We start from the raw sequence: 21,482 nt of genomic DNA on the forward strand, positions 1-21,482 counted from the left end.
CATCTACAAACGTGGATTCATTCATGCAAATGTGTTCCATATTGTTAGAAATTGAACAAGAAATCATCCTTTCATACCTCTATTACATGTTGAAATGCAGGTCAAATGTAAATCTGCAGACATAGCAACATTATCAGGTGTGTTAACTGTAAACTAAAATCTAACTAGCTTCACTAAGCTGAATGCTCTAACGTGATCATTCTGTTTTCTTTCAGCACTGGTTCACAGAACTTCCTCCCGTGTTGACATTTGAACTGTCCAGATTTGAGTTCAACCAGGCACTGGGGCGACCTGAGAAGATCCACAACAAGCTCGAGTTCCCCTCCATGCTCTACATGGACAGGTGAAATCAACATTAGACACTTTTATCAGAGAATTAAACACAGTATTTATGTTTGCTGTTATTAATAAATCTATCGCTGAACTCTTGAAGACTCAACCCTCTGCTGTTGTCTTCGTGTTTTAGGTACATGGACAGAAACCGAGAAATAACCAGAATCAAGAGGGAGGAGATCAGGAGGCTGAAAGAGCACCTGACACTGCTTCAACAGCGACTGGAGAGGTACTACTTCTTACTTCTTTAATACCTGTTTATATAACAAAGCTCTCTGCAAAACTATTGAGAGTGATTTCTCACCCTGACTGTGTCCTCTCGCCGTCTTTGTCTATTATCCTGCCTTTTTTTCCTCTCTTTTTCTCTTTTCTGACTATCTCTCTCTGTTCTCTCCTTCAGGTATCTGAGTTATGGCTCCGGCCCCAAGAGGTTTCCTCTGGCAGATGTCCTCCAGTATGCCATGGAGTTTGCCTCAAGTAAACCAGTGTGCACCTCCCCTGTGGAAGACATTGACTCATCAGCACCACCTGGTGGCACAACAGGGCAACAGCTGCCCCTTCCAAGGTAAGTTTTGTTTCTGTTGGTTATACATCGGTGGATGTAAAGTGTACCATGACTGGTTGGCTGAAGTTAACAGCCATGCTGGTGTAGATTTGTTTTAATTTAAATGTTATAAACTGTGTCTCCCCCTGCAGCACAGCCGAGCAGGACTCCCTGCCTCCATTAGAGAGCTCAGCATCGGGTCCCAGCCCAGCTCCCACTGCAGCCCAGCAGCAGAGAGTACCCATTCATAAGCCCTTTACCCAGTCCAGGCTACCTCCTGACCTCCCCATGCACCCCGCCCCTCGACACATCACTGATGAGGAGCTGAGGGTGCTGGAGGGCTGCCTGCACCGCTGGAGGAGTGAAGTGGAAAATGACACCCGTGGTAAGTCTGCCCGCCTGCTGTTTGCGGCCCTTAATGTTTTTGTTCATTTTGCATGATATAACCGACCAGATTAGATGACATTTATGGATGTATTGTATGTGATGTTTGTCCAATCAGATCTGCAGGGGAGCATAACCAGAATCCACAGAACCATTGAGTTGATGTACTCGGACAAATCAATGATGCAGGTGAGTCAAAATGTTCTGCTACCTGTCATCTATGCAGTTAAGAAAGACTCATCTTTTTCCCTTTGTTAAATCAGTTTCTTAAGTCTCCTCTGTTTTTTTAAATCTAGGTTCCATACAGGCTTCATGCTGTGCTGGTCCATGAAGGTCAGGCCAATGCGGGCCACTACTGGGCCTACATCTACGACCCACATCAGCGCTGCTGGATGAAGTACAACGACATCTCTGTCACCAAGTCGTCCTGGGAGGAGCTGGTCAGGGACTCGTTTGGAGGTTATCGCAACGCCAGTGCCTACTGTCTCATGTATATCAATGACAAGAAACCCTTTCTCATAGAAGGTACAGACAGTCAGACACACACACAAAGATATGTGTCTATGAAGAACTATTGTAGGAACTGTCCTGAGGGTTTGTTTTTTTGACTTTGTTCATTAATTCAGACAATTTCCCGAAACAGTTGATGGACTAGGTCACAGTTAGGGATGCCCTTAATGTCCCAATAGTCCCAGTAGCATTGAAGTGGACTTAAGTGGTTGTATGCAGGAACACAGGCAAAAGAGGCAGACTACAACCCTAGAACTCATCATTATTCATATAATTATTTGTCTTCAGACAAACACATACATCGAAGTGCAGCAAAAAAAAGCCACTTATATGTCCTCACTTATGTGACATAGAATTGGAAGTCCTAGGCCCCATGTCCACCTAGCGTTTTTTCCTAAATGCTAGCGTCTTTTTTCAGTTGTTTTCAATGAGTAGAGAGCGTTCTCAGAAGTTGAAGTCACCAGGCGCTCTTTTCCAAATGTATGATATTCCCTGTAGGTTTGCTGCCTACGGATCGTGTCTTGTACCCACTTCCTGTTTGCTCCGCATTTGTTGGGGTAAAAAAAAAAAGATCTCAAATATTAAACATACACTTAAAAAAACTCAGCAGTGTTGGTCATAGAGCAGCCGTTGTCAACCGACTCTTGTCATAGAAACAGGCTGGACATGCAGCGCTTTTCTTCTCAGGGCACAAACGATGCATGCAAACAATCCCGGGTGCACAAGCAGCGCTTTTCAGCCTGGAAAAAATGCAAGGTGGACACGGGGCCTCAGTTGGAAGTCCTTTATCGCAAACTGTAAAAATGTGGCCCCTGTTTGCAAAGCCTATAAAGTCCCCAGACAAAAGCCAATAGTTAAGATTGGGGCTGCTCCCTACCAAGATATTTACCCGTACGACTATTCGTTTCTGATCATGCCAGGAGTAGACTTGTCTTAGTCTTAGGGAAAAGTGGAAAAAGTTAGATGGAGAAACAAATTCTCCTCACCACATGCCGTGTAGAGAGTGTGTGTTCCAACATCTCTCCTCTATTTGTTTTCTATTGTTCTTAGTGTAGTTTTAGAAATCAGAGTAATTTACCTCTGCTGTCATGTTTTTAGCAGATTATGTTTATTTCCTTCTCTGTTTATTTTTTTCAGAGGAGTTTGATAAAGAAACAGGACAGATACTCAGCGGCATGGACAAACTGCCTCCAGACCTGAAGCAGTACGTGAAGGAGGACAACGAGCTGTTCGACAAGGAGATCCAGGAGTGGGACGCCCTGCAGGCGCGTAAGGCCCAGCAGGAGAAGCTGGCCCTGGCCACAGCCGCAGCAGCTGCCTTGGCGGCGTCTAGAACCTCCACCTCATCCTCTTCTCCTCAGCCAATGAGTATCGAGTCCAGCCCTCCAGACAACGCAGGTCAGGGTCGCGACGCTTAGAATAGAAGAGGAGAATACTAAATTGAGAATCAATACCGGGTAGGAAGATAAATACAGAAAACTCTTGTTCTCTTGAGACTAAAAAAAAAAAAAAAAGGATGAGGAAATGACCTTGAAATATTGCCTTGCGGCCTTAGTACTCTGTCTGCCTTTGACAATACATTCATAAGATCACTGGAAAGAACTTCACTGACAACTGCCTGCTGTAAAAGTGAGCTAAGATGTTCACAATTCAGCCTATATTCATTTTTAATGCATTATGCAGACACGGCAGGACGGTTTTCTAAGTTAGGAGATGAAAGTACCAATAATTATGTTCACACCAATCAAACTGATATGTAATGTGGTCCATGCACTGTTTATGGGATGTGGCCTCTATGACATCACCCATTAGTTTAGTGACTTTCATTTTGCAGCTGTGAATGTGGCATTTTGGACATCTAGATTTTTATTTTCTGGAGTCAGGATTGATTCTATTTGGATGTGTGGTGGAAGTGAGAGTAAGGAGAGCTTTGCAGACATTAAGTACTCATCTAGCACTAGTGCTAGCATGGTCAGCAAGGTGCATCAATAATTCAAAGTATCAATGATATTAATAATTGCTAGAGAATAAACATTAAAAACAGTGTATTCACTGAACAGTTTGACCAAATACTGACGGAGCTTTCCAAGGTCACTGCGACAGCAACGCCCTAAAGCACTCCCTGGATTATCATCTATTTGACTGTAAATGGGGACTATGGTTAACAAATTGAACATGAAAGTCGTGATTGCGACAATAAACGTATTCAGAAAAAGGTCACTAAATCAAATGAGAAGTACAACGATATTGTCATCAACTTCTATGAATTCAGACTTCTTCTTGCAACCCGTGGTGTCTCCCCTTATTGGACTGTAGAATAAATGCAGATTAAAGACAGGCACTTCTTGATCGGTATAGGCATGGAGGCTACCCCCAAATCTTATTTACAGTCTATGATGTAAACGATGTCATAACCTAAACTAGAATTGCATCTACTCATCTGTCCAAATAAGACGTTTCTACATGTAATCTTGTCTATTATTCTATGGAGACTAATGCAGATCATTTAACACCTAGTGAATGGCTGTTTGGGCATTTGTGTGAATATACAACAGCAGGAAATCATTTGAAAATAATACTTTTCCAGTGTTATGAAGCATTGATTTTTGTGTTTCCTCTTATGGTTTCTTTTCCCCGCCTGCAGCTCCCCAGCAGGACCCGGAGTACATGGAGCAGCCATCGCCCACAAACGACTCCAAGCACCTGCAGGAGGACACAGAGAGAGCCATCTCCAGAGCTGCTGCTGAGCAGGAGGAGAGGAGCCCCGAAGCTCTGTTAAATTCTGTATGTTTCAAATACACAGACTCACACTCACACTCACACTCACACTCACACTCACACTCACACCAACAGTACAGATCTTACTTTGCAAGCTGCTGTGAGGAATATGATAAAAAGAGGGAATGTCTAACTGCAAATACCTTTAATACTAACTCAGCCTTCCTCTTATCAGCGTCAAATGAAATGCATTTTTGCACAAAACATTGGGTCTCGTTGGGTCATTGTTACATTGGAATTGCATTAGGAAGAAAGCTTTTAACAGCCAACATGATTGAAGGAATAAAAAGTTCCCTTATACACATTCCCTTATATGGGACTTTCTTTTAAAGACTGGCTTAGATAAATGACCAGTTAATCCCTTTTTCATTATAATTTCAACAAACTGTGCACAATGAGTCTGAACAGGGATCATATTAAGCTTAGTTTAAAAAAAACAAAAACAATTCTATTTCTCTGCATTTCTTCCCTCTACATGTATCCTTCCTTTCCATTACATCAGTTCTCTGTCCTTCCTGTTTCATCTCTCCCATTCTCTCTACAGTCTCTTCCCCCTCCCTCCTCCCCCGACCCCGAGGTCCAGGTGAGCCCCCCCTCCAGCCCTCCTCCTGACTCGGTCTCGGAGGACGAGTCCCTTGGCCAGCGCACCGTTGAGGTGGCAATACCTAACGTGGGGACGTTTGTCATTGAGTCAGAGGAGGGGGGGTATGATGACGAGGTAGCTCTCGCCCCCCCCAAACAAACCCCCTTGTTGTGTTGAGGAGTCTGTGCCTGTTTGAGAAATGGAGTGTTACCTTCCTGTGTTACTCTTGTGTGAAAAGTCTCCTCTGAGCCACTCTGCATCTTGGCACAAAGACAGGCTGACCTTTCACAAAACGTTAGGTCTGCTGCTTCAAACTCACAGTAAAAAAAAACAGTTTAGGGATGTGATTTGAATAAGCTGCTTCATGTTGTCCTTTTGACGACTACTTAAAACCTGTTCAACACAGAGCTACCTCAGTAAGTCCATTAATTGAATCAGCCAAGAAGACCCTGATTTGAACTGTTTCTGTGCTCAGAGTAATGGAGGAGCATCTGCATGGCATGCTGTAAACTTTACAAACTCAGTTTTTTGAATCCTCAGAGGTCTCCTCCTCTCAGAAATAATCTGACTCAGGGATTAGAACTGAATACTGAACAGATTGGTGTTTCCCGACACTCTTTGACAATGGACATAAGGAGGGGCTGCTAGCAGTGCTGCTGATGCTAACTGTCTGTGCACGGCTTGTTTTTTTAGGTAAGGGATCCCTCAGTGTTCATTTTCACAAGGATTTTTCAAGGACTCAAATTATCCACAGAGGTCTCTCTACAAAACAAACAGCCCCGTTCATTTAAATAACAATAACAATATATATATAAAAGCAGTTCCAGGTTCAAAATGAGGGTCTCTGATGCTTTTCTGAAAGGTGTCAGGAGTGTCCAAGCTGTGCTGCAGCTGACTTTCGCTTTGCTTCTTTCTCAGATTTCTTTCAGTTGTGATGAAGCGTAGGTACAAACGACACTCACATGAAACTCTTAGAATAATGATTGTCTGAAAATGTTTCAGTGTCCTGCAGAAAGCCTTTTGGTTTTGGAAAACTCCATGCAGATAAAACATGAGACTTCTTTAGGCTTACATTTTTGATGCTGAACTCCAAAAAAAAAAAAAAAAAAGAAAGAAATACTAAAAGCATTGTTTTTGAATATACTGTATATAGATTTTTTAAATGGACCATGAAAAATATTAAATGTAAATGTTGCCATTATACCAGAGTTAGCTACGAGCTAATTGACATCTGCTGTCATTTGGCAAATTATCGTTCAGATTTTAAATCTTCAGCAGAAAATGAAAATTTGACTGAAATAAATTCTGAATACAAATGTTCAGCTCTACTTGAGGAGGATTTTCACAGTTTGCACAGACTTCACTGAGTTCTGAGGAGTCATTGATCATCTTTTGGCTTCATCTCATCAGTAGCAACATGTTGGTCCAGACTGTTGTCTTCATTTCAGCCTGTGTCTGCACTGTTGGCTGTCTGTCACACACAGCTGTCATATGGCTGTCTGGTTTTCACACATTATCCTTGTGATGAGTGCACATAGTGCCGTTGAACTTGACTGGCTGTGTCCCTCACAGTGTCACTCTAACCTCTGCATGGACTGCTGAGTGATGCTTGGTGGTGGTGCCTCAGAGGACATAACATAGTGGTTGATTGTGCTCAGTTCATTACGAGGATCTGTTGTTTCTGTTTAACATGGTTCCTGCTCTTATGGCAGGCGATGATGACCCCCAACATGCAGGGTGTAATTATGGCTATTGGCAAATCCAGCGCTGTGTATGAAAAGAGTGGGCCTGAGACGGCTTTCTTTAAGGTACATGATCACCTCTCCTATACCCATACTCATTTCACACTCTCACTTCACCTCCACCGTTTCCTTTATGTATCACTGTGTGTCTTATACTTCCCTGCAACAAAGTTAGAAAGACGAAAAACACTCAGTACTGTATATTATACAGAAAATATTTAATTTAATCTTTCAGATAACAATGAGAATCTTAGGGTATGATCACACTTCATTTTCAGAAGAAGACCTCTCCCCCTCTCTGTTTTAGGACAAAAACCATCTGTGTTCCCTTTCCCTCTCTGCCAGTTTCATTGGGCATGATGTTCTCCAACTGTTAGACTCTTAGTGGTCCACATATTTTAAGCTCACACTCTTGAAATACAAATATTTCCTTGAGTGTGAGGTTAAAAATCAACTCATAAGCTGTGTCTAACATCACTCATCAAATAGCACAGTAGAGAGGAAATTCACCATTTTGTGGTGCTGTCCCAAAATAATAAATGAGAATCACTGCGCCTGATGTATTGGTATCATTGTATCCCTCAGGTCATTGAGAAAAGTAGTGTACACCCGATGGTCGCTAGCCAATCTATACCATCATGCATTGCGGTGCAAAATGATGCACAGATGTAAGAACGAGACAAATACATGGTTTCATTTTTCTTATTAAAAAAAAATATATATTTATTGTGTATTAATCAGTTTGTGAAAATATGAGTATAATAGTAGTTATTACTACTTTTTTGTTATTGATCCCCGGGCCAGCATTGAGTTGCACGTTTTAAGTGTGCAACAACGACATCATCATCGTTGATGATCGTAAAAGTTTATTATTCAACAAAAAACGACCAGGTGTGATTATTGCAGAAGTCAAATTGTTGGCAGTATCTCAACTCCATGGTACCTGCACAAGAATCAGTGTAGAGGCCATTTTAATCATGATAACTTTAGTTCCAGAAGTATGGTTTAAGTTTGTGTTAATAGAGTATATTTTTTTGTGTTGTAAGAAATAAGTATTAATTTATGCAAAGTACTTGATTTGACAAAGAAACCTTTATGATGAATAATGGATTTATTTGGGCATATTCTGGCAGGTATTTTGTGTTATGGGTGGAGCCGAGTTAATTAATTTGGGTGCGATGCACAGGTGGTGAGAAGAAAGTAGATCGTTTTTTGTTTGTGGACTGTGGTGGAGGTATAGGAGCCACGCAGCAAATGTTTTTTGATTGTGACCTTTTGTTATAAGTTTTGATATATTCATTTTGGATCTCTAATGGAAAGTGGAATTATGAATGAAATAAAAAATTGAAAAAAAAAAGTGAAACAACGGGTCTGTGAGTATATTTAAGTGGACACGCATCAGGAACGAACAGGTTGGCTCCTATGATACAAGTGACAATTTTTATATGACACACGAGAAGAAATTGCTACTGCAATCAGTGTCAGCTCAACTTAAACCTTCACTCCACTTGTCTGTGTCTCCTCTCAGGCCATAAAGCTGGAGTACGCTCGTCTCCTGAGATTTGCCCAGGAGGACACGCCTCCTGAGAACGACTACAGGCTGCAGCACATCATCGTTTACTTCATCCAGAACCAGGCGCCCAAGAAGATCCTGGAGAGGACTCTGCTCACACAGTTTGCTGACAGGAACCTGGCCTTCGATGAGAGGTGGGTTACATCGCACACTCTGCTGTACTTTGTTTTCAAACCTCTAGACACCAAATCCTGGTGTGCTCCTTATCTGCTTTTCTCACTACTGCCATTATTTTAAATCCTTTGTAGAACATCAAAGCACACATGCAAATTCTCTGACTTGTACTGTAATAAGTAAAGGTTGTCATCAATAACCTGAAAGCAAAATATACTCCACAATTCTGTGATATGTGGCGATTGTCAGGGGTTTTTCCACCTGGTTTCCTTCTGTGCTAAACTGAGTTGTAATTTGCAGGAATCCTTAAGATTGTGTTTTTGCTTGAAGATCCCTACCCACAGTGCATAGTGACTTTTTAGATGAATCGTTTAATAAAAATCACATATCAAGTCTGGGCTGTCACTCCTGCAGACAGACGCCATTTTCCTGGGAGCAGTTTATCACATCTTTACCACATTTAAATAATGCGGTTATTTCTCGTACAAGTTGCTGAAGATGCAACTCTCAACCACATTCTTAAAGGTCACATATTGTGCAGAATAAACTTTACCATCTTCTAACACTAATGTCTCCCTAGTCAGTCAACAAACCCCCCAATTATGAGAAAAGTGCATTCTCTCCATCTGTTGCCTGCTCCACTTTTCAGAAAATGTGTGCTCAAACAGGCCGTTAGGAGATTTTCCCTTCATGACATCACAAAGGGCAGTAACCCCTCCCCCAGGTGGGTGACACTCCCAGAGCTAGGTGTTTGTTCTGCCCTCTGAGTCTGCCTTCTATAGGTCAACAATAGGGTAAGGTGCAAGAAAACCTGAGCCCCTTCCTCTTCCAGAGAGGGGCGTGGTCAGACACAGCTCATTTACATATTTAAAGGTACAGACACAGAAACAGCCTGTTCTGAGCAGGGCTGAAATACAGGGGTTTATAGACATGATCAAATACAGGATCAGAGTGGATTTACAACAAGAAACTTCACAGACATGATTTAGGGAGCCCTGAGACTTATTTAAACTGGTTGAAGAGGAGGAGGAGGATATGTCACCTTTAAGATAAGGATCAAATACTTTTCAGCTTATAAATAGTGACATCATTGTGTTAGTTTGGAATGATTCATGACTTTAATGTACAACTGTTTTAGAGATAAAAGGGAAGTTATTAGCGGCAGTAGTTTATTTATTCTTTGACTTTTACATTTTCTGAAAGTTGAAAAAGGAAATAAAGTCTCAAAACTTCGTTAATGAAGGGTTAAACTGAGTATATTTTTATCATATTTGTTTGAAAATGTTGCCCATGTCACATTTTTATATACCAAATCAAGAGGAGTCTTTGTTTTGTATAAACAAATTATTCATTGTTTGGGATATATAACTTTATATTAGACCAAGAAGGAAAAGGTTGATTTAACTTTCTCAAACTGTACAGGTGTGGAAAGGGTTAAAAACCTCAACAAAGGTCAACATTTAAAATAACCACAAACAAAGGCACTCAAATGAGTCATTTAAGTAAAATCATGTTAGAGCTTTAAATGAAACCAAGTTCTCAAAATGTCCAGCAGGGGCCAGCAGAGACCTTCCCTCAGACATACAGGACAAACAGACGCTCTGTCATCACAGACTGCATCAGTCAACCGACGCTTACCATTTCCACATAATATTCCCTCTGTCTTTTGTTCAAACGTAATCCGAGGAGAAGCATGTCCAATAATGACTTTCTTTATTAATGCGTCTGGAAAATATCAAGATACTCTCCATATTAACATCATGATGCATGTGTCATCATGGTGTCTGTCTGTGTGTGTGTGTGTGTTGCCTCTTATTCGTTGTTAAAAGTTTTCAGCTGTGGTTGTTGGCCTCAATCCATATTCATGAGTGAAGAATTGATTTGTGCCTTCTCCTCTATTTTGAGCGAGATAATTAGATTTATGTGTGCATGTGGCCTGAATAGGAGCCTCGGGAGGAGTGTTTCACTTCTCCTCTCAGCACTAAAGAGTGATTCATTAGGCCGTGCTGAGGCCGCGGGCCAGCACAGGCTGTTTCATCTCCTGGAGTACCTCACAATGACTCACCATCTCGCCGGATCCTCTTCCTGCCCCCCCCCCCCCCTTTTACAGATGTAAGAGCATTATGAATGTGGCACGTGCCAAACTGGACCTAATCAAGCCCGAGGAGGTCAACATGGATGAATACGAGGTCAGTACCGCGTTTCATTTGTCTTAAAGAGTAGATCTGAGTCCTTTGTTACTTCCTTCCTCATCTTTACATTATTGCTTTCACATATTTAAACATGAAAATACAGGTTTTTGCTTGAATCTTTGTTTTTTAAATGTCTGTCAGCCTGCCTGTGGTAACTTGTGTTTCCTCTGTCAGATGTGGCATCAGGCATACAGGAATTTCCGCGAGACGACCATCTTCATGATGACCGGCTTGGAGCTCTTTCAGAAGACAAAGTACGATGACACCTTCAGTTAACAAAGATCTTATCTGATATGGACAATACAATGCAGCTCTCATACTGATATCAAACACTGTCGAAAGTTAACTTCTTCCAATTATCTTGAATTTAGTGTTGCACATTCGAGACACATTAACAGGTCTACCCACACATTGTGTCTGGCTCATTTGATGCCCGGTTTGGGTCCCACTCTGCTGCTGGGGTCTCTGCTCTGTTTATCATTAAGGTTTAATACCTGAGTCAATCTGAGAAGGCCTATAATCAGCAGAGAGGAAACACATTAACACATTAAACAAGCTTAAGAATACATATAAAGAGGAGAAACAGGGTAGCACCCCCTCTGTGCCCTCCTCCTCCTTTATTATTAGTTTTAGACAGTAAGACATAAGTTAAGCCTTCAGTTGTTGCATGTGGCAGATTGTCACTTTTACAGGTTCAGTCACTTAGTCACATGTTGGCAGATGAGGACACAACAACCAAATAAATGAAGATAAAAAGAAAAATCATGACAAGACATCGGAAACATGATTCAGCATTATTTGTCATAAGAAGGGTAACAAATCACATGACAGATGGTTTAAGCAGTAGAACATATCTACTTCACTTTTTTTTTCTTCCTGCTCTGGAGTATTAATGCATTTCAAGTCGTAAAGAAGAAATTATATTTGGCACATCACCAATTGAATTTAACTTGAAAGTGAGCTGGATGGGACACAGAATCTTTAAAGAGAGACAAAAACAAGTAGACCATTGAGAACATGTTTATACTTATACTTCAGTGCATGTTTATTTTTTTGGACTGTGGGCTCTTGGATCTGACACGTTGTGGATCTCTAAGACATGCACAGGGTCCAGTCTGTATCATCTCAGGTAAGAACTGGTTAGGTATATATATTTCTAAAAACCATTCTTGTCCACTCTGATCCCTGAACACATGGTCCCAGGTCCCCCTTTGTGGGTACAGGTACATCATTTTGAATCCATGCAGTCTAGACCTCTTCTACTATTCTTCGTCTGCAGCAGTCACTTTAAATGTCGAGCTGTGGCCTGCAGGGGGCAGCAGCTCACAGCGTGTGCACAGCCTCCACTTTTCTGGTTTTTAGTGCAGAGAGTTCAACGAGTTCACTTCTTCTCTCCGAGAGTTCACTCCTGTGAGTCGTCTCGCTGCAACTTTGATACTATTTTTTTTTTATCTGAATGTCACATCTGCTTTCCTCTTTCCCTGCAGTTACGTGGAGGCTCTGATGTATCTCATTTACTCGTACCAGTACAACAAGGAGCTTCTATTGAAGGGGCTGTACAGAGGGCACAACGAGGAGCTGCTCGGTCATTACAGACGAGAGTGTTTGCTGGTGAGGAAACACCCAGAAACATAGTGATTTTGTGGTGACTGTATATATATATTCCTGTACGTCAAAGAACTTCAAATAAACCGAGTCTGTTCAGGAGCTGTCATAAAGCAGCAACAATAAATAGAAAAATCAAGTCAGCGCTGAATAGAATAATAATTATCTTCTATTTTGATAAATCTATGTATACATTTTTAATGCAAGACAGGCAGGAAATGTGTTTTTTTTTTGCCTCCCTTATATGAAGATTTCATGCTCTCTCTGTCTGAAAGGATCATAAAAAGATATTTTGGAGGGGTTTGGACTGTATGTCGGACAAAATAAGACATTTCTAGACGTTGCCTCGGACTTAAAGAAACTAGGATGAGCATTTTCTCTGTTCTCCGTCATGTTATGAGCTGTGCTTTTTAATTGATTTATCTGGAGATTCATTAACAGAAAAATCCAGATAATCATCCCTATCTGCAGCTGTAGTCTGTCAGTCTTCTCTCCCTGTGACACTCGTCTCCTCGCCGACACTCCCTTAACTTCCTCTGCTAAAGTGACTCAGCAAAACTAACGCTCAGACATTTCCCCTTCAATACTGCGCCGTGCAACTGTAATCAAATTGCTTTCGCTGAGATATTGCTTTGGCTCGCTTGCAGCCCACAAAAGATTCCAGCGACGGTTTTTCATCTGATACTGGCAGATGAAAATCCTCTCAGCGTCGTGATGTGAGCCCCCTTTTCATTTCCCCCCCCATCCCCCTCCACGCTGCAGGCTGTGCTCTGGTGTTATTGGTTAGGGCCGAGGGTATTTTGGTGCGATCAGCCTCATACTGGTGTTTAGCAGCCCTCTTGCTGCTGCACTCGGTAACCTTACACTCGCATTGTGCTCATAATGTAATCACTGGAGTGGGAATAGGAAGCAGGAGGGCCAGCGAGTGTAAACACATTACCATGAGACACAAGCGTGTCCTCGGCTCACCTCAAACCTCGGCTCTGCGCGGCCCGGTCGCTCAGCTCAGATCTCTGGCCAGAACCTCTGGCTGCGTCCGCTCGGCTGTTTACCTTCAGCTCTTGTTTTAATTGAAAACACTGCTAACATTGACACAGTTAATGTACTTGGATGTTTTTTCGCGAATCCAGCCCCTCGACTCCAAACTGGCTCCGAGAAAAGCGGGTCGTTTCCTCGGAGAGGAGGTCAGGGAGTTTGTCTGTGACAGCGAGGTTGTTTAAGCCAAGAAGAGGAAGAAAAGCCTGAATCCACATGCAGGCAGGAACATCAGGACCCACTTTAACTCCTCTGGCTGCGGGAGATTCACTGATATTAACGATGTCTGTTTCTGGATTACCGCGAGGGCCTGAGCTGTCTGATACTTATCTATTAAAACAGAAACTTTTCCAAAGAGAGAACAGGGAAAGTCAAATGACTGGTGGATTGAAAACACTGAAGAGTGTTGTTTGGAGTTAAAACATTTACATAAGATAACATACTGTAGGTATCAGCAGTTTGAATGTGAGCGATGTGTTTTCTTTGAAGAAGTCGGAGCCAGAGGGCGACTTGCTGCTCGAGTGTAGAGAGGAGGATTTCAAACTATGAGGAGTAGAAAGAGAAAGGTGCCTGCTACTGTTTAAATGACTGATTTGATTTGTTAATCAAGAGATTTGTGTGACTTTCACATTCCCACAGATTAGGGCTGATTATTACCCACAACCCAACGATACAATACATATCGTGATATTGATTTTGGAAAATAACCATGTGCTACACAGAACTCACTACAACAGCAGAGGCATAAGTCAGAAGCATCAAGCATTCAGGTCCTCGAAGATCCTAGAAATGCATTTAAATATTTGAATCCCAGAGCTATGGCTGTGGTGGGAGCTGCACCAGAGGTCAATTGTCTTTTTCAAAACTGTCATCACAGCTTTGCAGCCAACACCTCTTTGTAAACGAGGGTGATCCTCAATGATCTCTCCGAGAACTTGGATAAAGTTTGATGATGATGATGACGTTGATTCTGTAACATCTCCAACTAAACATGTATTTGCAAGGAGCACATTACGATATATTGCCATGTAATTTTTTTCAGCAAGGCCCCACCAGGGATATTATCCTCTCTCCTTTAAGACTTCTCTCATCTCTTTTATAGCTTCTAGCCACCTTCTTTTGTTTCCATCTCTTGTAATGGTTTATGCTTTATCTTACAAGTTGCTCTTCTTGGTCTCAAACTAAGCTCCCTGGTTTCCTGTGTTGTCTGGGTTATTATGATGTTCGGGTTCTGATGTTGGTCAGGTTTTTGTTTGGGGTCTTTTCCTGTTGGGGTTTTGGTTTGGTGTCTCATACTTTGTTGTCATGTTTGCTTTTGCACTTTGTCAACCCTTGTTTTTAAAAGTGCTATACAAAAAGAGTTATTACTATTATTTTGATTATCTTCAATAACAGCCCATAAATCCACTGACAGTCATTGACAAAAGAAGCAGACGTTACCTGACGATCGTCATAACTTCAAAATAAAACACAGTATATTTGTCCAAAGGTGAAAAACTTGACACATCTAAAAAATATAGAATTGAAACAACAGATCTAAAGTCAAATACAAAACTTTACTTGTTGACTCGATTGCGAAAAAAAACACATTACATCACCGGGGGAAAGTGCCTCAGTGTCTGCTCCACATGATGAAACCAGAGGTCACATTTCTGTAAGGTTTAGAAGAGTGTGATGTGTTTTTTTTTATCAAAATATTTTGTTGGCTAGGACTTTATTTTGTCGGACAAAGTCTGAAATCTGTCTGTGTTCCAGCGGCTCCAACTGCATTCAAATATAAATTAAAGACAAGATACAAAGAACCAAACAGATATTTAACAGACAGTGCACATCCTTGACGTTCTCAGGTGTGCACAGTTACAGGAAGAAACCATGAAAATATAAATCAAAACTCTGTGACACACTGAGAAAACTTTACTTTAGTGTGAGTGAACAACGTGTTTCGCCTGCAGCTCCTCAGAGACCATCAATTTTCTTTGATCTGGGATTTAAACTCAACAATCCTGTAAGCTGCAAAGCTCCAACAACGCGCACATTAGAGAGAAACACCGTGTTTCAACTGAATCCTCTCAACGTCGTACTTTATGTTGACGAGCACCAAAGAATCAAATAATCAGACACGTAGTTTAAAGTCTTTATCTGTGATTTTTCACACTTAAATGTAGAAATCAAGTATATCCTCTGAAAATAACTCTGTGAGTCATGACTGTCTACAATGGGTGTAACACCTGAGTCCCACTGTCTGTGATGTTTTCAGAGTTTTCAGAGTCCTATCTTCAGTTTGTTTACATCGTCAGGACAGCTGGCTGACTCCTCCCCTCACATATAAAAGTTGTTTAATTGAGGGACTAGAGAAAAGAAGAATAACATACTGTACTCACTGCTTAACTGTGTTTCTAGGCAGTAGGCATGCTAACACAACAATGTAGCGCAAGTTGTTTTGGTTTCATGCTGGTGCTCAAGGGCGACATCTGCTGGATCAAAAAAATCGCATATAAAGTCTTGAACCTCGATAATAAACCAAATCACAGTAAGACTGACATAACTAGGAGTCATAAAAACCTGTTTAAATTAACTTTTTTCATTTATCTGGGTGTGTTTTGGGGCACAGTTGTCCCAGTTTTGGTTTGTATCTGATGTGTCTGTAATTACGTTGAGCAGATGATTGTATCAGACATCTATTTTAATACCACTAATAATCATATGTTTGAAAGATTAACCATGCCCCCCCCCCCCCCCCCCTCCTCCACAGAAACTGAACGAGCAGGCAGCGGCCATGTTTGAGTCGGGGGAGGAGCCGGAGGTGACAACGGGCCTGGGCATCATGAACGAGCTGGTGGTGCCCTGCATCCCTCTGCTGCTGGTCCACGACGCGGAGAGAGACCTGCTGGCTGTGGAGGACATGAGGAACCGCTGGTGCTCCTACCTGGGCCAGGAGATGGAGTGTGAGTCCCTGAGAGGGGAGCAACACGCTCACCCTCTTAGATATTTCTGGAGAGTTGAGGTCATACGTTACTAGAACATCCAATGAACCCTGCCAAAGAATCAGGACACGGCTCTGTTTGAACGTCAGGAAAGGCTTTGAGGATGTGCAGGGTTTTCAAATTGTGATGAGAAATCTGGATAACATATTTTATCTAGAAACTGTTCCACTGTTTTGTGAAACTCCCTATCCAACATGCATCTTCCACCATTCCTGTGTCCATTTGTTTAAGCTCCTGTGAGGAGTTGTTGCTGTTTGAGAAACAAACTGACATTAATCGGTATCAGATGAAGCGATAACAACACTGCTTAAACGGTCTTTATTTGCATGTTCTCTTGAAAAACTCACAATCAAACTTAGCCATGCATTTGACTTTGACAGAAAGTAGGATGATTTATTCAGTCTGAAAACTCTACTTTAGCTTGTCCAGGAGAGAAAAGAGGTTGATCCATACGGGTCACTTAAATCCACATTTAATCAGAGTAGCTTCAAGGATATTTTAATAAATAAGTTTAAGTTGTGATGCTGCAGTATCTGCTAGGATTTTATTATTTTAGGATTTATTTTTGGGCTTTTCATGCCTTTTATTTTGGAGAAACCGTGGTGAGAGAGAGAGTGAGGAACTACATGCAGCAAAAGGAGCCACAGGTCGGATTTGAACCTGTGTCACCCGCTTGACAGACTATAACCTACCTACAGGGGGCTAACCGCTAGGCTACCAGCGCGCCAGTGTCAGCTACAGACTTGAGAAAAACTTTCTCTGATATGGAAAAACCTGAAAAACGGAACTGCTATCTAAAGATTGAGTACGCTAAAGGGGGAAAAAAATAAACTTTTATTAGTTCCATGGTCTACCACCATGATCAAATTTTACTTGTGACTACAGTAAACAAAGCAGTGTCAGCATGGCACCATAGTTCCCAGAGTTATAATTTTATTTAGAAAATAACAACACATTTGAATTGAAGCCCTATCTCTGTGCTACTTCATAGAATTGTAAAATCAAGCTGAACAATCAGATGATTCATCAATCATTAGTCCATCAACTATTTGCTAAATATTTTGTGGCCTGCTTGTAAAGTGTGAGGGTTTCAACATTCTACAAAAGCAACATTCAATGAATAAATCAACACAATTACCAGAAGATGAACAGACATCAGAGTTCATTGAAGCCCTAAATAAGTATTTCAAATTGCACCAAGTAGTGTTAGGAGAAAAACGATGCCTTTGCTTTTATCAGGATGTTCTGGTATCCGTCCTCAGAGAGCCTGTTCTGCTGCTGACCTAAATATTATCATCCAGACCTCTGCTCACTGGAGCTTTACTATCTGTGTCTGCAGTGGAACATGTGTTCTAACCACTCCTGATATCACACTGAAAACATTTACTTTTTGATTTCTGTGTCTCATTTTCACTTTAAAAAAACCTTTTTCAGTAAATCAGTATACTGATCTTTTTGTTCTCTTTGCCAGCAGCAAACCTCCAGGAGAAGCTGACCGACTTCCTCCCGAAGTTACTGGACTGCTCCACGGAGATCAAAAGCTTCCACGACCCCCCCAAGCTGCCCACCTACTCCACCCTGGAGCTGTGTGAGCGATTCGGCCGCATCATGGCCGCCGTGTGCAGGGTGCCCATCGAGGGGAGATGAGCTCTTGAGGGACGACTCTCTCTGATCACAGGCCCGACCCGGGGCTCACATCCATGGACCTGTTTAACCCATGCCTTCCTTTAAATCCAGGGGTCACTCGCTTCTAGATGTTATTCCTCTGTTACTCTTTTGCTGCTATAGGTTTTATCATTATAAATATTATTTCACTTTTATTTCAAGCAAAACACATTGGAGGAGGAGGAGGAGGAGAGGACGGACTGTTGGAGGGAAAAGAGAAATGAGAGGAGGAAAGGTGAAAGCCAAGTACATTCAGCTTCAGCTTTGCAAAAAAACAAAGAGTTTGCGGGTTTTTCCTAGTTTATTATCGTTGTTGTTGCTGTTTGATTCAAGCTTCCCCAAACAAGCTCACAGCCCTTCTGAAGCCCCAACCCCCCACCCCCCCCCCCCCCCCTCTCTCTGCGTGAAAAGGATCCCCCTGCTGCTCTGCCTCCAGTTTGGTGCAGTATTACCATGTTTTGTTTTATTTTTCTAAGGAAGGAAAGAAGGAAGGAAGGAAGGAGGGAGGGAGCCTTCAGATGTAGAGCGGCTCAGAGAGTGTCACATGGGTCCCATGTCTTTGTGGACTGAACGAGATGTTTTAAGTGCTGTGGTAGACATCCACAGACTTCCTGTGGCTTGTTAATAATTGAGAGAATAAAATTTTATTTATGGCCCTTTTAGGCCAAATAAACTGAGATCTTGCCTCATGGTCATTCTTGTTTTGCTTTTGTTTTCTTGACATAAAAATGTAGGCAGGGGATCTGGATTTTTGTATGACAAGTGCTCTGATTTCTGTTTGTAGTACGTTTGTAGTCTGAGAAGTATCAACCGATCATATAGCAGGCTTTGAAAAAACAATCCTGTGGAGAGTAAAACAGGCGCAATCAGCGGTAATCTGACGACAATTCATTAACATCTATAAACATATCTGCATGAAAGTGCAGCAAAAGAAATGTTCAACTTGAGCTACAAATGTGCCTGACACTGTTTCAACAGCCAGGCAGGGTTTAGATTTCCTGATCTCCTCGAATGCATCAGAAGTGATCGATCACACCTTGTAAGTTGTTTTCTTCTGTTGAGGACAGACCTGACAGAGCTTCCTTTTTTTTTTCCAAATCTGTATCATGATTTTATTTCTGCACTTAAGACCTGTTCAAGTGAATCACAAGAGAATCAGTTCTTTTTTGACAGCTGGAGTACTTCAGAGAGAAGCCTCTGTGTAACATGCTATTTTCATTAGAGCTGAGACTCACCAGAAACAGATGAACGGCTGCTCCTCCGTTAGATGTTATGAAGAAAGAAATGACTGTGTTTGTTTTGCAGACATTTCTGGAGGAACACATTTCACACCGCTTTGGATCTGAACATATGGTTGCCTCTCAATTGGCTACTTGCACTGTAAACATTACGCTGTGCAGTGAATGATTACGCGGTCGCAGCTGAAAGTTGATTCATCCTAGCCGCTGGTTACAACGGAATTACTGAGAAATAGGCCATGGTTCACAGAAATACATCGTCATGGATGATAGCCGATAGGTTCGGTTGCATAATGTTCCTAGAAGTGAAAAATGGTCTGTTATGACACATTGCAGTCATGGGCAGAGTTACTGGAAGTTAGTGAGGTAATGAGAGGTTCAGTGTCCTGTTTAAAATCACACTGATATGACATACTGCAGACCTCCTTATTTGGCAGAATCTGGCCTTAAAAAAAAACTAATTCCTGCCCTTTAATCATTTATGACAAATTATAAATACGTTTAAAGCATAAAGAAATATTATAGGCAGTCACTTCTTTTATTCATATTACCTCTGAAGCTGTATCTGTAGAGCCAACATCAGTTCTTTTGTGATTTACAATCCGGCAAAGTCATTATTTTGTCATTTGCCTATTAAGGAAGTGTATTAGTGGCTGATGAAGCAAACGGACGCGGTCAAACTGGAAAAATCTGAAGTGCTACATTTAAAAAAAATAAAAATAGCCTTCTCCTCTTCATTCATTGTTGAGACATTCAAAAAATTAACTGGGCAGGTCTGACAGGAAATATAAGTCTGGCCTATAAGCACGTTTTTGCTCATTTCAAACTTAGCTCTTTAAATTAAGCTCCGGTAATTGAATAGACCTGATGTAACGTTTGAACGAGCATGTGTCTCAGACCTGTGCGTTCTGCTCCTCTCATTCATCTGGTCATGTGCAGCTTATTAGAATAAATTTGATTTACTTGAGTACACAGAGTTCAGGTCGCGCACCATGTGTTCAGATTAATAATAAAATACACAAAAAAAGAGTCAATATCAGCCGCTTTGAAATTTTCTGTCTAATTTCCTGGAGTAATTTTAATTTCCGGGAACACAGATCACAATAAACAAGCTCTTAGATCAGGCAGAAAACTTTCTTTTAATAAAACGATATCATTTTGACTATGCTGTGCCATGTTTGATTTTTTCTTTTTACCAGATGAGACGTTATGGTGACATGTAAAATCATGGGAAGTTACAAGGTACGACTAAGAAAGGGGATAAAAGAAAAACATTTATAAGTATGAATTAAAAAAGAAAATCAAAAATTAGTTTCTAATAAGTGTGTTAATGAAAAAGAAGAACTGAACGTGCATACACATTTATGTACCCTTTGCACCCTGCAAGTCCACACATTAATCCATCCATGTATACGTTCATGTGACATTAAGCATCAGGGCTTCTCTCCCTTGTTGACTGACAATTCTGAACTTTCTGACCTCCAGAAGCAGGAAACACAACGATGCAAGAAACTAAGTTACCAGTGCAATAACTAAAGATTTAATGTATCACAATACAATTAAAAAATTGAACGAAATGCGAACTATTTAAATCAATTTGACAAAAATATACAATACTGCTTTTATTAAACCAGCAGAGGGCGCTTTTGGTTTCTCTTGTTCAATGTCAGTAGCTGACAGACGGAGATCTTTTTACTCCCAGGATGCTACTGTTAGCTGACATTAGCATAACCTCGCCCACGAGATCTGATGTAAATAAACCTCAATCTTATATAGCTGTCGGCTATTTCACTTTAAAGTATCGACTCCTTTTAAATTTCTGTAGTTGTAACGGTGGTATTGAGTTTGAAAAGTAACTAGACACACTACTAGTTACTGCATAGTGGTGGAGCTATAGGGTGACCGACCATAATTCCATTCTTTACCAAGGCTGTCCCGTGATTAAGCTCTGTGTCCCGAGTCCCCACGAATATCTATAAAACATGAATATGTCTCGGTTTTTAACAGTCCCTGTCCAGGTTGTAACCAAACAAAAACAATAAACAATGCTTGGATTTTGTCATTATGTCAATCAATGTCATTGCCAAGGCTGCTGCTAAATTAGCTAGCCTAGCTTATCCTAACCTAACAGGCCTTGCTGTATAACTACAGGTAGGCTACCTGATGTGCCAAAAAGGAAGTTAGCATTTACAAAGAGCTACA

The 21,482-nt window shown here is 41.3% G+C and overlaps 1 protein-coding gene across 2 annotated transcripts in view; it reads left to right on the forward strand.

The window, feature by feature from the left end:
- Window positions 1-18,719, forward strand: part of usp25 (ubiquitin specific peptidase 25) — a 39,931-nt gene extending 21,212 nt beyond the window's left edge. Inside the window, exons 11-26 of one of the 2 annotated variants that reach the window (XM_065962820.1) lie at window positions 216-343; window positions 467-562; window positions 734-898; window positions 1,030-1,262; window positions 1,380-1,450; window positions 1,558-1,786; window positions 2,909-3,169; window positions 4,416-4,555; window positions 5,094-5,267; window positions 6,845-6,940; window positions 8,403-8,581; window positions 10,672-10,750; window positions 10,928-11,007; window positions 12,241-12,364; window positions 16,146-16,338; window positions 17,852-18,719. In XM_065962820.1, coding sequence (XP_065818892.1) covers window positions 216-343; window positions 467-562; window positions 734-898; window positions 1,030-1,262; window positions 1,380-1,450; window positions 1,558-1,786; window positions 2,909-3,169; window positions 4,416-4,555; window positions 5,094-5,267; window positions 6,845-6,940; window positions 8,403-8,581; window positions 10,672-10,750; window positions 10,928-11,007; window positions 12,241-12,364; window positions 16,146-16,338; window positions 17,852-18,024 — 2,421 coding nt within the window. In that variant the 3' untranslated portion in view covers window positions 18,025-18,719. The remainder of the gene's footprint in view (window positions 1-215; window positions 344-466; window positions 563-733; window positions 899-1,029; window positions 1,263-1,379; window positions 1,451-1,557; window positions 1,787-2,908; window positions 3,170-4,415; window positions 4,556-5,093; window positions 5,268-6,844; window positions 6,941-8,402; window positions 8,582-10,671; window positions 10,751-10,927; window positions 11,008-12,240; window positions 12,365-16,145; window positions 16,339-17,851) is intronic. The other variant, XM_020631176.3, reaches the window with a different exon arrangement.
- The last annotated feature ends 2,763 nt before the right edge of the window (window positions 18,720-21,482 follow it).

The sequence above is a fragment of the Labrus bergylta genome, chromosome 14, assembly GCF_963930695.1.
Source record: "Labrus bergylta chromosome 14, fLabBer1.1, whole genome shotgun sequence".
NCBI classification, from domain to species: domain Eukaryota; kingdom Metazoa; phylum Chordata; class Actinopteri; order Labriformes; family Labridae; genus Labrus; species Labrus bergylta.